The following is a 17,359-nucleotide window of genomic DNA, read 5'->3' on the forward strand; positions in this document are numbered from 1 at the left end:
AACTGAAAGAAATATCAAGAGAAATAGTATTGGGTATTCTAATGGGACTGAAGGATGATAAATCCCCGGGGCCTCATGGACTGCATCCCAGGGTCCTCAGGGAGGTGGCTCTAGAAATAGTGGACGCATTGGTGATCATTTTCCAATGTTCAATAGATTCAGGATCAGTTCCTACTCAACCTCTCCCTATAGCTCACACCCTCTAGTCCTGGCAACATTCTCGTTAATCTTTTTTGAACCCTTTCTAGCTTGACAATATATTTCCTATAATACAGTGCCCAGAACTGACACAATATTCTAAATGCATTCTCACCAACGTCTTATACAACTGCAACATGACCTTCCAACTTCTATACTCAATACTCTGAATGATGAAGACCAAAGTGCCAAAAGTCTTTTTCATCACCTTATCTACCTGCGACTTGACCTTCAAGGAACCATGCACCTGCACTCCTAGATCCCTCTGCTCTACAACACTACCCAGAAGTCTACCATTCACTATGTAGGTCCTGCCCTTGTTCGACAGCCCAAAATGCAACACCTCACATTTCTCTCTATTAAATTCCATCAACCATTCCTCCGCCCACCTGGCCAATCGATCCAGATCCTGCAGCAATTGTTCACAACCATCTTCACTATCTGCAAAACCACCCACTTTTGTATCATCAGCAAACTTGCTAATCTTGCCCTGTATGTTCTCATCCAAATCATTGATGTAGATGACAAACAGTAACGGGCCCAGCACCGATCTCTGTGACACACCACTATTTGCAGGCCTCCATTCTGAGAAGCAACCTTCCACCATCACCCTCTGCTTCCTTCCATGGAGCCAATTTGCTATCCATTCAGCTATCTCTCCTTGCATCCCATGCGATCTAACCTTCCAGAGCAGCTTACAATGTGGAAAATTGTCGAACGCCTTACTGAAATCCATGTATACAACATCTACAGCTCTGCCCTCATCAACCTTTTTGGTCACGTCTTCAAAAAAATCAATCAGATTTGTGAGACACGACCTCCCACGTACAAAACCATGCTGACTGTCCCTAATCAGCCCTTGCCCATCCAAATGCCTGCATATCCTATCCCTCAGTATACTCTCCAGTTACTTACCAACTACAGAGGTTAAGCTCACCGGCCTATAGTTCCCAGCATTTTCCTGCAGCCCTTCATGAAAAGAGGCACAACATTTGCCACCCTCCAATCCTCTGGCACCTCTCCTATATTTAAGGACAACTCGTAAATGTCAACCAGGGCTCCCGCAATTTCCTCTCTAGTTTCCCACAATGTCCTCGGATATATCTGATCAGGCCCCGGAGATTTGTCTACCTTCATACACGACAGTACCTTCAGTACTTCTTTGACAGTAACACTGACTGCTCTCATGACACTTCAAGTGAATGCTCCAATTTCCTCCGTCCTACTGTCTTTCTCCTCGGTAAATACAGAGGAGAAATACTCATTGAGGACCTTGCCCATCTCCTGTGGCTCCACACAGAGGTGGCCGCTTTTATTCCTGAGAGGTCCCACTCTCTGGTTACCCTTTTCCCCTTTATATATTTATAAAATCTTTTGGGATTGTCTTTTATGCTACCTTCCAGAGCTATCTCCTGGCCCCTTTTTGCCCTTCTGATCTCATTTTTTAGTTTACTCCTTAGTTCCCGAAACTCCACCAGAGATGCACTTGATCCCAGCTGTCTACACCTGTCCCATGCATCCTTCTTGTTTTTGACTAACGTCTCAATTTCTCTCGTCAGCCAAGCTTCCTTACATTTGCCTGCTTTGCCCTTCACTCTAACACATCCTGAGCTTTCTTCAGTACACTTTTAAAAACATCCCACTTGGCCGATTGCTTGAGAAAACTCTCCTGAACACTTTGAGGAATTGCACCCCATCTAAACCCTACACGCTATGATTTTCCCAGTCTATATTGGGAAAGTTGGAATCCCCTACTACAACAACCTTATTTGACCTGCAGCTGTCTGCAATCTCCCGGCACATTTGTTCTTCTAATTCCCGTTGACTATTCGGGGGTCTGCAGTACACCCCCAACAAGGTGATTGTCCCTTTCTTGTTCCTCAGCTCCACCCATATAGCCTCACTAGACGAACCGTCCGTAATGTCACCTCTGAGCACAGCCATGACATCCTCCTTAACCAACGATGCAACTCCCCCTATTTTTTCTCATCCCTGTCTCTCCTGAACCTGCAGTACGCTGCAACATTGAGCTGCCGGTCCTGCCCCTCCCTTAACCAGGTTTCAGTCATGGCTACAATGTCCCAGTCGCTCGTACCTATCCATGCCCAAAGCTCATCTGCCTTATCCGTCAAGCCCCTCTCGTTCTCTCTCTCGCTCTCGTTTTCTTTCTCTCTCGTTTTTCTCTATCATCTCTCAGCGTTCGCCCGACTCTTTTCTTCAGCGTTTCTCTCGTTGAGCTCCTTTTCGCTCTATCGTGTACTATCTCGCTTCTCTCTACTTGGGTATCTCGCTAGATCTCTTGTTCTCAATGTTTCTCACTTTCTCACCTTTTCTCTCTCTCCTTTTCTCTCTCTCCTTTTCTCTCTCCCTTTCTCCTTTTCTCACTTTCTCTCTTCTCTCTTTCTCTCCTTTTCTCTCTCCTTTTCTCTCTCACTCCTTTTCTCTCTCTTCTCTCTCGCTTTCTCTCTCTCTCCCACGTGCAGTTCTGAATCGTTCTTAAAACTGGTGATTGCGCCGGGCATGGGGGCTCATTGGTGGAATTGAGTGTTGCATCAGTTGCATGCCACTCTCAATGCATGGTAAATTCTGCTCTTGCAAGATTCCTGAACATTGCGATGGGACCAAGCCCTCTTGCAACAGCGGTATTAATTTTTTTTAATTTATTTTTTTCTCAAAGACAACAACGGCAGACCAGCTACTGGAATTTTTCAGCCAAGTGGGTGAGGTGAAATTTGTACGTATGGCGGGAGACGAGACGCAGCCGACCCGATTTGCCTTTGTGGAATTTGCTGAGCAGCCTTCAGTGCTACGAGCTTTAGCCTTCAATGGAGCCATGTTTGGGGACAGGCCCCTAAAGTAGGTTTTTATTTGTTTAGAAAGTGGCCATCACATGAAGGGCTTTGCCAAAGATGAATGTTACCCCAGGATTTACTATTACATTTGAGGGGTCGAGTGTTTAATTGTCGTGTACCAAACTCAGAACTATAAAATTCCTACTTGCAGCAGTATAACAGGCTTGTAAACTCATAACACAATAAACCGCAAATGCAATGAATTAAAAACCAATTATTGTAAGAAGGCCGAAGTCCTAAGTTGCAACCAAGATAGTTCATCATTTTGTTCGTGTTTGTAGCGTTTGAGAGCCCGATGATTATTGGGCGGGGAAAGCTCTTCTTGAACCTGGTTTTCTGACCTGCTCTCCCTCCTTCCCAATGGCAGGAGTGAAATGAGAGTGTGGCCAGGGTGGGTCCTTGATGATGCTGGCTGACTTTTTGAAGCAGCATCTCTCTTTGACGGTGGGAGGTAATTTGTGAACATCTATACAGAAATAACAAAAAATAAGAGCCATCCATCAATTTTTCTCACCACGAAGTCCTTCCCCTTTGGTTGATTTATGAACTGTTGATTATATACTGCTTTTTAATTTGCAAGTATAATTTTTTAATTTGTCCACTGTCGGCCTTAAGTGCGGCCTTTTGAATGATTTCCAAATTTTGTAGAACAAATCCTTTTATTTATATTGATATGTTTTTGTTCGACTTTTTATTTTAATCTTGAAACGAACGTATTTAAAGTACCAAAGATAAGATTCAACAAAATAATCCACCCCGACTGACGGCCACAATTAAAACATTAGTAAGTCATGAGGGCTATTTTAACAAAATAATGTACATTTTGAAGTATATCTAGTTGAAAGTTCTTGGATGTGGCCTTATTAGATTACACCTAACTTAATGCGGCATTCCAACATGAAAAGGTTCCCCACCCCTGCACTAGAGTTTCAAGATATTGTTGAACTTGACCTACAAACCCCTATTTAAATGGGCCATCCTGTACTCCGAATAACTGCAGGTGGAGGTCATTCGGGACGACAGATGGCGCAAGGGCCAACAGATGGCACAATGGGCTAAGTGTTCGGCTGGCAATCGGAAGGTAGCCGGTTCGAATCTCGCTTGGAGTGCATTCTGTCGTTGTGTCCTTGGGCAAGACACTTCACCCACCTTTGCCTGTGTGTGAATGTGTGTGAGTGATTGGTGGTGGTCGGAGGGGCCGTAGGCGCAGATTGGCAGCCACGCTTCTGTCAGTCTGCCCCAGGGCAGCTGCGGCTACAGAAGTAGCTTACCACCACCGAGTGTGACTGAGGAGTGAATGAATAATGCGATGTAAAGCGCCTTGAGTATTAGAAAGGCGCTATTATAAATCCCATCCATTATTATTATTATTATTCGGCCCTTCGAGCCAGCATCGCCATTCATTGTGATCATGGCTGATCGTCCCCAAAGAAAAACCTGTGCCTGCCTTCTCCCCATATCCCTTGATTCCACCAGCCCCCAGAACTCTATCTAACTTTACATGTGTTTATGTCAAACAAAGTTTCCCAGTGAGTCAATAAAAATTACACTGGGGTGAAAACGGCAAGGCATTGTTCACATTATTTAATCTTTGATGCAAAACCCCCGCAAAGTTTTCTATCATCGTAAACCTTATACCGAATATCTTGTGTGGAAAAAACATTCTGAATTTAATTCATTGGTTCTATTGTCCAAATACTGGAAAAGTCCAGCCAACCAAAGATAACTAATCAGCTTTGGTACATCAAGTGATTTAACTAAAGATAGACACAAAAGGCTGGAGTTACTCAGCGAGTCAGGCAACATCTCTGGAGAACATGGATAGGTGACATTTTAGGTCGGGATACTTCTTCAGACCTTTAACTAGTTGACTTTTGCTTTAAAAAATGGATGTAGAAATGGAACAGCGGGCCTAGCCACTGCATTGGAAACATTTTGACTGCATTAATTTTGGGCTTTAGCTTTGGCCAAATAAATATTTTATAGTAACAATTATGTGTTCAGTGAATATTATGATTGATATGACAATAGACAATAGGTGCAGGAGTAGGCCATTCGGCCCTTCGAGCCAGCAACGCCATTCAATGTGATCATGGCTGATCATCCCCAATCTGTACGCCGTTCCTGCCTTCTCCCCATATCCCCTGACACCTCTATCTTTAAGAGCCCTATCTAGCTCTCTCTTGAAAGCATCCAGAGAACCGGCCTCCACCGCCCTCCACACTATGACTTAAATATTCTAGACATTGATTGTGTTGTATTCCTGGCTGATGTTTGTCCCTATAAATGACGTCGTTGCATGTTGTCTACATTCAAAATAAAAGTTAGTCCCCACTCTCATCTGCTATTGGAGAAGAGTCCTGTATTGAATCAGAAAAGGTGTGCAAAAATGTCGATGCTTTTTTGTTAAGAACTTACACTTTCATATTTGTAATTGATTTTCATATTTTTTGCAGAAAGGACTTTAATTCTGGATATGTTTGCTTGTATTTTAATGCAGTTATTTGTATATTCGTAATTCAGAATCAATCATTCTAATAATGCGATTGTGAAGCCTCCAGAGATGACACCACAGGCAGCCAAGAAAGAGCTTGAAGAAGTGATGAAGAGAGTGAGAGAAGCACAGTCCTTTATATCAGCAGTTATTGAACCAGGTAGAGTACATTACAATGTGAAGAAGTAAGTCTCAGATTCTCATGCTACGGACATGAAATCGAACGTTTTATGCACAAGTTTAGTTTAGAGATACAGCGCGGAAACAGGCCCTTCGGCCCACCAAGTCCACGCTGACCAGCAGTCCCCGCACACTATCCTACTCACTGGGAACAATTTACAATTATACCAAGCCAATTAACCTAGAAAGAACCCTGTACGTCTTTGGAGTGTGGGAGGAAACCGGAGATCCCGGAGAAAACCCAAGGGGAGAACGTACAAACTCCGTGCAGGCAGCACCTGTAGTCTTGATCGAGCGTGGGTGCTGAAAGGCAGCAACTCTCCCATTGCACCACCCTGAAGTTGCTATTTAACTGCCTGTGCGGAGTTTATATGTTCTCCCCGTAACCTGCGCGGGTTCTCTCCGAGATCTTCGGTTTCCTCCCACACTCCAAAGACGTACAGATGTGTAGGTTAATTGGCTTAAAGGTAGCCAAAAATGCTGGAGGAACTCAGCGGGTGAGGCAGCATCTATGGGGCGAAGGAATAGGTGAGGTTTCAGGTCGAGACCCTTCTTCAGACCTGAAATAGGTTAATTGGCTTGGTAAATGCAAAAATTGTCCCTAGTGCGTGTGGGATAGTGTTAATGTGCGGGGATCGCTGGTCGGCGCAGACCCGGTATCTCTAAAATAAACTAAACAAAAATGTCCATCTACTTTTCAAACTGCATGGTGTTTTAGAGTTACATCATAATTACGTACAATGTAAGTAAGTTTATTGGCCAAGTATTCACATACAAGGAATTTGCCTTGGTGCTCCGCCCACAAGTAACAGCATGACATACAGTGACAGTTACGAATGACTCAGAAAATACTAAACATTAATAATAATAAAACATTAATGATAAAACACCATTGATCAAGCATGTGAACCAAAAAAATACCAGATCAAAGGGAGGCTACAGATTTTTGGCTGTTGAGTAGAGCAACTACTCGTGGATAAAAACTTTTTATGTCTGTCTGTGGCAGCTTTGACAGTCCGGAGTCGCCTTCCAGAGGGAAGTGATTCAAAGAGTTTGTGGCCAGAGTGAGAGGGGTCAGAGATGATCTTGCCCGCTCGCTTCCTGGCTCTTGCAGTGTACAGTTGCTGAACCATATTCATTCTAAATTGTATATTTTCACATTTTTCTGATTCCTTGCCTATTTCTCTCGATATGCAAAACTGTGTTTTGGTGTTCTTCATTTAGAATGCTCGGGGTAAAAGTGGCAAGTAGAGAACATGTACAGCCGGACAGTTATGACGTCTCCTGAACACATTATTTGGCAATTGTCAAATGTCATTTTCACTTTTATAAAGTTTCTCAGACAATTCATCAGTTTTATTTAAAGAGTAACAAAAAAAAATTAAAATGAAAGAGAGAGAAAACAGAATATCCAGTCACAAATAAAAACCGACAGTCCAATTGTTCCAATTTTCCGCTTTTCCGCTTTTCAGCAGTGGTATCAGTTAATAAAAATAAATGTAGTATAAAGTATTTTAATGAATTAAAATTTACATACAGTTTAGTTGTCAATTGTGATATTTTATTGGAAGTATAATTTCACGATTTATTCCGCACATTTCAGTTTTGTCTCCCTGATCTCCCGGTTGCTGGACACTTTAATTCTCCTTCCCATTCCTACACAGACCTTTCTGTCCTCGGTCTCCTCCATTGTCAGAGTGAGGCTAAACGCAAACTGGAGGAACAGCATCTTATATTTCGCTTGGGCAGCTTACAGCCCAGTGGTATGAATATTGATTTCTCTCACTTCAGGTAGCCCCGGCATTCCCTCTCTCTCTATCCCTCCCCTACCCAAGTTGCACCAGCTTTTCATTTTCACCCTACAAACAGCTTACAATGGCCTGTTTCCTTTGTTATCGTAACTTTTTTGCATATCTTTCATTCACTGTCTATACCTCTCCACATCACTGTCAATATATATTGTTTCCCTTATCTGTAAAGGGCCTGTGCCACATGCGCAATTTTTTTCGGCGACTTGCTGGCACCCATCATAGTCGCAGCAGGTGGCCGAAAATTTTCAACATGTTGACAATCCAGTGGGGTGACGCCTGTATGGTCGTGAGTAGTCACCCAAAGAGTCGTACCTTTTTCTGGTCGCCGCTGGATTTTCATCATGTCTGTCTGAAGAAGGGTCTCGACCCGAAACATCACCTATTCAGTCTCTCCAGAGATGCTGTCTGTCCCGCTGAGTTACTCCAGCATTTTGTGTCCATCTTCAGTTTAAACCAGCATCTGCAGTTCCTTCTTACACATTTAGTCTGTTTCTTTTGCTGACTGCATGACTTGAGTACAACTCATGTTGAAATTTCCTTATTCAAGTGCCAGAAAAGGAAAGTGGCGACACGAACAGAAGATCCCGATCCTATTCCCGATCACGAAAGAAAAGATCTCGCTCCAGTTCGAAACAAAGGTGGGGTATTAAAACAAGTATAGCTGAAGATCTAGCTGTGTAAACTCTGAAGGATTTCATATTTCATTCGGTATTTTGTGATCTGCATGAAAAGCTTTGCTAAAGACAGCAGTCGTCTATTAAAACGGTTAGTTTCTAAAGCTTTTAGCATGGAAAACGAAGACCACGTTTGATTTCTACGTGACACTCACATTGTCAACTTGCTTTCTACATCTTCCACGGTGCCACATTCTGTTAAGTCAACTACTTCTCAATCTATATAGTTATGGTAAAATACTGGAGCGCACATATTTATTTTAATTGTTGGTAAGCACTATCTATTAACATGTAAAATATGGGACATAAATAAAATTTGCCATTCTTAAGCCACTTAAAAAGAAATACAAAATCAAAAATTGATGGTTATTGCAATGCTTATTTTTGAGACTGGATTGTACGAAAACAAAAAAAAATGCCCTCTGGTGCAGTTCCACTAAATATAGCCAACAAAGAAGGAAATCAATTTTCGTTGACTAAACATAGACATATCTTAATATAATTCCACCTTTGAGATGGTGTTGGTTTTTGTTTAGTAAAGCTTTTGTAATTATACGATAAGATTCAGCTCCGATGCTTATTGTCATCTTTTGTGGCGCCGTACTTGTGCAGTTGAAGGGAAGTTGATCAGCCCTGAACAAAATGATGCCGGCCACAGACCTAGCAGTCGTCTTGTGAATTCAGAGTTATGGAATAGGGGGCTTTATGAACTTCAAAAGTATGTTCAAATTGATTATTAGGTAATAGTGCTTACAACTTTTTTTCATATTCATGAGCTGGCTAAACCCTAAATCAGCCAGAGTTCTGTTTAATCTTTTCATAGTTGGAGCACAAACCTTCGGATCCATCATTCATTCTTAATACTGCCACGTGTTGGTTTATTCTGAGGAACAATGGTTATATGATGGATTGGAAGAAGGCCATTCAGCCCATCGAGTATGTACTGACTGCTGATTGTGAAATTCCCCCGATCCAATCCCTCACTCTTTCCCATTCCCCAGTAAATTATTTTCCTTCAGATGCCTGTCCAATATCATATGACTATTAAAACTCTCTTCGTTAGTTTGTTTCCCTTTCACATCTCCTTCGAAACCCGACGAGGTAACGGAGAAATTTATACATATTCCGGTAGAGATTCACCTCGTGATTTCAAAATTCTTCTCATCTGAAAATTTGGTTCATTATTTCCCGAACTTTTTAACTAAAATTGTTTTAAAATCAAAGAAAGTGTTTTAAAATCAAACCGAGCTGATGTCGTCACAATGCCTTTGCTCGTGGCCCACCTGGCTCCCCCTCTACCCTTCCCCTCCCCTCCTCCTCCCTCCCCTCTCCCCTCCTGTGTGTGTGGGGGGTGGTTAGTGTGTGTGTGACGCCGCAGCCCCCCTCCCCCCCGCAACCGTTGAGGGGACGGGACCCAACAGGTCCCCCCTGGTCTAGTACTTTTTAAAGCCCTGATTGACTCTGTTTGAACCATTCTTTATAGGCAGTGTGATCCAGATCATAATTATGCTAACAAGAAATAATTTTCTTCAAATTCTCTTTTACCTTTTGCCAACATTTTTAATTTGTGTCCTTGAACTTCAAGTTAATGGGAGTAACTTCCCTCTGTTTACCCATCTAAACCAGCCACGATCTTGTACATCTCTTACAATACTCAATCTTGTTTTGCCTCAAGAAGAATAACCCTGACTTCTAACTTGCAGAAATCCCTTGTCTCTGGAAAAGGCATTGAATTAAAATATATACATTATTGCTCTTTTCAATGTCCATATTAAATACCTCTAATTAGTTATATATTCAACATGCTAAAGTTTTCTATTTTTATTGCGTTCAATTATTTTTGTAGGTTGATTATATGAGATAGGGAATCATTGAATGTCATTAAAGTGATAGGGATTCATTAAAGCAAATCATTGAGCAGGGCAGAGAAAGATTGTGCAAAGGCATAATCCATTAGGTCACTAGTTCCTAGTTACCATGTATTCTGAATATTGTTTCCCACAGTAACTCTTTAGTACTTATCTTTAGCACACTAAACCCTAAATCAAACAACTAGCTTGAAGAAATAAATTCCCTCCTGAAAACTGATTGCTGTGATATTTCACAACTGCTTTCCATATTGTCTTGTTTTTTTTGCACCTATCATTTCAGTAGACTTAGCACTGATGACAATGAAGAAAAGTTCCTTCCTAGTCCCTGAACAAAGCTCAACGATATTTAATGAGTACTGCCTAATATTTTTTCATTGACTGTTCTGTGATGAACCCTGAATGAAGGTTTGCATTAACAAGATAAAAAGAGTAAAAAAAAAATCTGTTTTATGCAGCATACCTCTAATTGGTAAATAATAAATTAGCCTGCCATTTTGTGGTATTTTCTTTCCCCTAACTGCAGCTGGAAGTAACTTGCTGAAACATGATACTCAGTGAGTACGATGGCGTTATGCAGGCTACCTCCATGAACTCAGAATGGCTGATCTGATGATACATGTGAGAGAAATTACAGGTTGTTGCTTGTCTTTTTTTTCAAGATCTTGAATTAGCCACAGTAAGCGTGAGATAAACTGAACTGTTTGAAACTTACTTCCAAGTTCCTTTGATAGTAATTGTAGTGCCTAAGCTTTAAAAAAAAATGGGCTTAAAATAACAAAAGAAATTGAGACAGATTGTAGGAGTCTGGTGTAAGTAACAGAAATAAATGAAAATTACATTTGTAAATATTAATGCAACAATGGCAAGCTATTGAATGTGGAATTGTCCCAGAAAATTATTACTATTGATTTAATTTTATGAGTACAAGTATGAAAGAAGGTGTTTGTGAAATGTGCTGAATTTTTTCCCTACACGTGTTTGTCTTTTGGTGTGGGTTGGCTTTATTTGAATGGGGGGGAATGATTTAAACTATAGAGTTTCCTTAGTATCTTCTACCACTTAAGATCTTTTTCAAAAAGTCATGACTGTGTGACTAGTTGAGTGGTGGCTACAGTGTAACCCATAGTAAGGTTGCAGATTTCCCATGGAAGGATGAAGATGTTTGCTTTGTTTCTGTCTGTCTGTGTCTCTCTGGCTTCCTATGAACGATGACCCAATGGTTTCCCATGCTTTTCAATTCCTTCCAAAAAAAATGATTGATCTACAACACCAAAATATGTTGCTAGGTATTTTCTTGAGACATACGTGACATTATGCCTGTCTTCAAATGCATTAAGAATTGAGACCCAATGTAAGGCAGAGATCGTATCGGGTGTGCCACAAAGGTCTGGCAAATCTCGATCTCTGAAGGGCACTAGAGAAGAAATTGTAATTTCCACAACCTGGTGGAATTGGACTTCGCAAACCATATCAGGTTTGTTCTGAAACACCTGCCGGAGCTGTGGAGCAGTGACCTACCATGATTTGCATTCTTCTCTGAGACCAAAATGATGTTGAGAATAATGCATTCATTACTATGGCAATGGCCACATCTGGAATGCAAGGTACACCTCGTCATCGCATTAACGTCTGAAATGACTGCCAAAAGACTTCAACTAAGTTCATTTAGCTGTAGAAACTGGACCGGCATTTGCATTTATCCCTTTTTCTACTGTGGATATGTTCAATGGCACCCATGATTTTTTTTTCTATTTCTCCATGACAATGTTATTGTATCGTGAGGGTTGGTTATTAATGCTTATAATTTATCATCTGCATGAATCAAAGTTGCTCTGCAATTAGATTTATCATTATAAACAGTATAAGAAAATTATTTCATTAACACTCGTGCTAAGTCATGGGCCTTGTTCAAAAAACATAACCAAATGTATTAACCGGTACCAGTAAAGACTAATCATTTGCAATAGTTGAAATATCTCTGAGTAAAAAAATTACACGTGAGAGCGCCACAAAAAATACTGAAATTGTGTAATATTGTTGGTTGATACTCAATTTTAAAACATTCTTCTTTTCTCTTGCCAGTCACTTCCAGCAATATTTTGCATCATCTCTTAATAGTTTGCCATTAAGCACGAACTTAACAATTATGATAAAGAACAAGATAAGTTAAACGTGTTAAATCGCAAGTCACTATCTTGATTTTTTGGTTGAATAAGAACTATGTTTGAAAATCCTGTGAATTAGGTGATAGTTTGGTAAAGAATCAGTGGGGAAGTGAATTCCCACTCTTCTAGCGAGCATATTCAACTATTCTGCCCAGAAATGTTATATCTGGACATTAAGCACTCCATTGGTTCGGCTGCTACGTATTATGGAATACAGTCCTGAGGATGGTTTCCGGGCTGGATTGCAAGGGAGAGCATGGAGAAGACTTTGGGAGCCTGGGGATGGGAAAGAGCGGAATGAGAGTAGGGACGAGGGGTGTGTTCACAGTTGAGGGAAGGAAGGAAAGGTCCAAGTGTCAGGATGCCTGAGGAAGTGGGGGATATAGATGATGGGAAAGTCAGGGGAATGTTTGGATGGGGGGGGGGGGGGGGTGCAAGAGGTTGCTGTAGGAAAGGAGTTTTATGGACTGCGAGATCGAGGTTGAGTAGGGTCTGGATGCGGGTAGATGGAGGGTCAAGAGGAGAGGAGGAGGCTATGCACAGGGCCATCTCTTCCTGAACCCATCGGTGTGTGAACCTGGGTAACTATATTACAAGTCTGCTTCTGTGTTAACGTCCTCGCAACTGAGCCTGCCCTCCAGTCATCTTGGGCTCATTGCACAAGGCCAAGACTTTAATTAATCAATTGTACCTAAGTGGCAGCTGATTTCGCAGACCAATAACTTCCATATCTCAGTATGTTTAAGAAACAACTGCAGATGCTGGAAAAATCGAAGGTATACAAAAATGCTGGAGAAACTCAGCGAGTGAGGCAGCATCTATGGAGCGAAGGACTAGGCGAAGTTTCGGGTCAAGACCCTTCTTCAGACTGAATAAGGGTCTCGGCCCGAAACGTCGCCTATTCCTTCATTCTCCAGCTTTTTTGTCTACCTCCATATCTCAGTATGAAGTTCAAGACTTGGAACCTTGCTGTTTATCAGTTGGCATATGATGACACACTCAAGTTCTGCTGGAATTATAACAATGGGAAGGTTTGGATGGGGTTTAATAATTAATAGAGTAAGACGTAAAGTTAAAACATCAATTGTTATATATTTAGTTGTGTTGTACAAAATATGATCCATTTGCAAACAACATTTTCAGAATTAGCTAATTGTTTTTTTTAAGGCACACAAGAAATCGGCACCATTTTGTAGTATGTCAATTCTGTCCTATTGCAACACCCCTGAAGATTTTCACTTCACCCAATAAAAATAGACTTAATTCTTGAACCTTAGTATAATTATTCCTCTGAAACAGTATTCACATTTACTTGTCGACTTATCACAATTTGCACATTGTAAATAAGTGTCCAAACACACACAACCTCTTGACTTTGTTCAGAATTTGCAGCATACAAACAAAAATATCTATTTTAGATAAATGTATTTTTCAATTAGCTTCTGAAAATTTAAATTAATGCAGGCCAGTCGTTAATTGCGTTTACATTTGCTGTCCTTTGGAAAAGGGCATCATTTTTGATGATGAGGTTTGACTTTAAGAATGCTTATGATTTTTAAATCTGTCACAATTTTAGTTCTCCGATTTCTATGGGTATACTTTCAGACCTGCATTCCAGCTGTAAACTCTCCCATCCTGCTCCATCTAATTAAAATGTAGATCCTACAGTTCTTTTTCACGAGCATTGTCAAGTGAGTAAGCTGATCTCTGAGATATCCCAGTCTATGCTTTCGTTAAGTAGGTGGGGCTTGTGGGACAGGCAGGGAGCCTTTCCAAATTTATTGAAAATCTTATAAGAAGCCTGTTACTTAAAAAAAAATTAGCAGTTCTTTAAGCGCATTTGGTAACTTCAATACGGCAAATCATTTTTTATTCACTATTTTTCTTACGGTTTTTGACTGGCAGAAAAGATTTGTGTGGGAAACCGTAGAGCCTTTCTACTTTGTACACGGCACCATTCAGTTGCCAAGTTGCTTACGGAACTACAGATGCTCAACACCATCCAGGAAAAAGCAGCCTTCTTGATTACAACCCAATTTAGCATCTTAAATTTTCTTTGCCACCATCATCCGTGCAACTGAGTTAATTTCTGCCAAGACCACTTGGGAATTAATTTTGTATTGGAATTAGAAAGTAGCGGCTGAGTTGGCAAATAACTTGGTTCTTTGTAGTCATGTGAAAATACTGATCGTCTTGGCACAACGGCCTGACGCCTTTCACTGCAGGTTGACTTGAAAGTTCTGACATTGAGGATGTATCAGTGGCCGATATGATGCATCAAACACTATGCTTGCTTCTAAATATTATGGGCTCCAGAGATCTAAAATTTAAGAAGTGTTGCTGGAAATCAGATTGTTCCATCCATGGAATGTGAGTGAAACTGTGTTCACAGATTAACAACCTGTTATTAGAATTGGACCAAGTTCACCAATTTCAGATAATTCTCCATCTTTTATTTTCATCCCAAACCTACTTTTTTTTTTTTTTAACTTCCTACTATTATCAGACCATCTCATGCAATCTAACCTTCCAGAGTAACTTACCGCGCAGAACCTTATCAAAGCCCTTACTGAAGTCCATATAGATTATATGTACCGCCCTGCCCTTATCAACTTTCTTGGTTACTTCTTCAAAACAAACTGGTTTGATACTAGTCTGAAGAAGAGTCTCGACCCGAAAAGCCACCCATTCCTTCTCTCCAGAGATGCTGCCTGTCCCGCTGAGTTATGTCTATGGTTTGTGATACACGATCTCTCACACACAAAACCATGTTGACTATCTCTAATCAACCCCTGTCTTTCCAAATGCATCTTTATCTTATTCCTCAGAATCCTCTCCGGTAACTTTCCTATCACAGATATTAGGCTTATTGGTTTAGAGTTCCCAGAATTTTCTTTCTTTGCACCCTTAAGTAACGACACAACATTAGCCACCCTCCTGTCTTCTGGGATCTCACCCCATGGTTAATAATCTTGCATATATCTCAGCCAGAACTCCTGCAATTTCTTCTTTAATCCCCTACTGTGTTTTTAAATATACCTGAACAGGCCTTTAGTCAATCTATTGTCTCTTGCATTCCACCCTATTTGCTTGTTTACTGTACTTTCTACCCCAACCCCCTCCCACAGACCAATCCAATCCACCAGACCTTTCTTCGTACCTTTAATTATTTTGATCTACTCGTCTGAGACAATGGGGTGGGGGGGCGGGGGAGGGGGGTGGACACAATCCTATCTTATACTGAGAACAGTGAAGATTGCTTGGAGGCGTATTTGGGATGAGGTCTTGGTTTGGCCAGAAAAATTGAGAAAAATTAACACTGAGTTAGTCTTGGAACTGTTATTGATTTGAATCTTTTCAAAATATCTGCATGTTTCAGGATATTCAAAAATGTGCAAAAGCAAAAATATTTCACATTAATGACATTTAAAACTCCAAATTACAGATTTAAAAAAATGCTTATTAAACACCTTAAAGTCTTAGCAAACCATACTAGATTTGTTTAAAAAAGTGATTGGAATATTTAGAATTTTTTTAGATCAAAAAGGGGTACTTGAGGAGGTCTCAAAATAGTATTTCATATGTACTTGGGCGGGTAAGTGGATATGACAGGTTTAGAGGGATATGGGCCAAACGCGGGCAAATGGGACTAGTTTAGTTGAGGCATCTTGCTCAGTGTGGATTGTTAGGCCAAAGTGCCTACTTCTGTGCTGTATGATTCTGTGACTCTAGTGCCCCCCCCACCCCGAAGACGTTTTAATTTAGGGCTGACAGTCTGAATCAGAACGTGGAACAGGCCCATCAGCCCACAATGTCTATGTTGAACATGATGCCAAGATCAACTCTTATCCTCCGGTACAAAACCCATATCCCTCCATTCCTTACATATCTATATGCCCATCCAAAGGTCTCCTAAATGCCACTATCGTATCTGCCTCCACCACTACCCACATCAGCACATTCCAGGCACTTGTCACCCTCTGTAAATAAAAATTGCCCGCACATCGCCTTTAAACTTTGTCCCTCTCACTTTAACGTTATGCCCTCTAGTATTTGAGTCTTTTTTTTTTCCCAGGGTGGAAATGTCAAGTACTTTGAGGTGAGAGGAGGAAAGTTTAAAGATGCACAAAGCTATTTTTTTTTCTACACTGAGAAGACACAAGCCAGGGATTTGGTAGAAGCAGATATAATACTGATGTTTAAGGGACATTTAGACAGACACGTGAACATCCAGGTAATGAAGGGTGTATGGTTCATGTGCGGGTAAATGGGTATCATGGTCAGCACAGACCTTGTGGGGCAAAGGGCATGTCTTTGTGCCGTACTGTTCAACCTTCTATTTCATAGTTGTACCACCCTTTTATTGCTGCAATGCTAGATCTCAGTATCAGTCACAAATCATGAAGCTGTGTACGGACACAGCACATTTCCTTCACACATTCACACCGTCAAACTGCATTGTGTGCTGGGGATATTCCATATGCAGGGAACGCTGTGTTGACGTCAAGGTGAACTTCCAACTTCATTTCTGTTCTTTCATTTGGATCAGCCTCTGCCACAACTGTAGCATCACACGATTCAGCCCCTGCCGCAAGTTATTTGCTATTGAGACGCTCCACTGTTTCCACCAGATTTGACTAATCCATTCTTCTACCTTTCACCCGCCATATCCCTTATGTACATGTGGACGTCTATCCACCAAATGCCGTGCGCACTGATCTAGAGTGGGTCCCAATCCAGCGATGCCTTGCTTTTAATGTTCTCATCCTTGTCTTCAAAGCCAGGCCACGGCCCCCCTTTTAGTTTAGTTCAGAGAAACAGCGTGGAAACGGGCCCTTCGGCCCACCGTGTCCACGCCGACCAGCGATCCCCATACACTCACGCTATCCTACACACTCGGGACAATATACCATCTTTACAGAAGCCAATTAATCTACAAACCTGCACGTCTTTGGAGTGTGGGAGGAAACCGGGGCAGCCGGGGAAAACCCACGAGTTTACAGGGAGAACGTACAAATTCCATACAGACAGCACCCGTAGTCATTGAACCCGGATCTCTGGCGCTGTCATGCTGCCCTTTTTCTGTAACCACTTCTCCCTACACATTTTCTAAG

At 41.3% G+C, this 17,359-nt stretch overlaps 1 protein-coding gene across 1 annotated transcript in view; it reads left to right on the forward strand.

Annotated features, from left to right (window-relative positions):
* The window catches only part of srek1 (splicing regulatory glutamic acid and lysine rich protein 1), a 57,584-nt gene that overhangs the window by 25,983 nt on the left and 14,242 nt on the right, over positions 1-17,359 (forward strand). The window contains exons 5-7 of the mRNA XM_033018824.1: positions 2,876-3,054; positions 5,574-5,704; positions 8,083-8,173. Coding sequence (XP_032874715.1) covers positions 2,876-3,054; positions 5,574-5,704; positions 8,083-8,173 — 401 coding nt within the window. The remainder of the gene's footprint in view (positions 1-2,875; positions 3,055-5,573; positions 5,705-8,082; positions 8,174-17,359) is intronic.

The sequence above is a fragment of the Amblyraja radiata genome, chromosome 3 (assembly GCF_010909765.2).
Source record: "Amblyraja radiata isolate CabotCenter1 chromosome 3, sAmbRad1.1.pri, whole genome shotgun sequence".
Lineage (NCBI taxonomy): Eukaryota > Metazoa > Chordata > Chondrichthyes > Rajiformes > Rajidae > Amblyraja > Amblyraja radiata.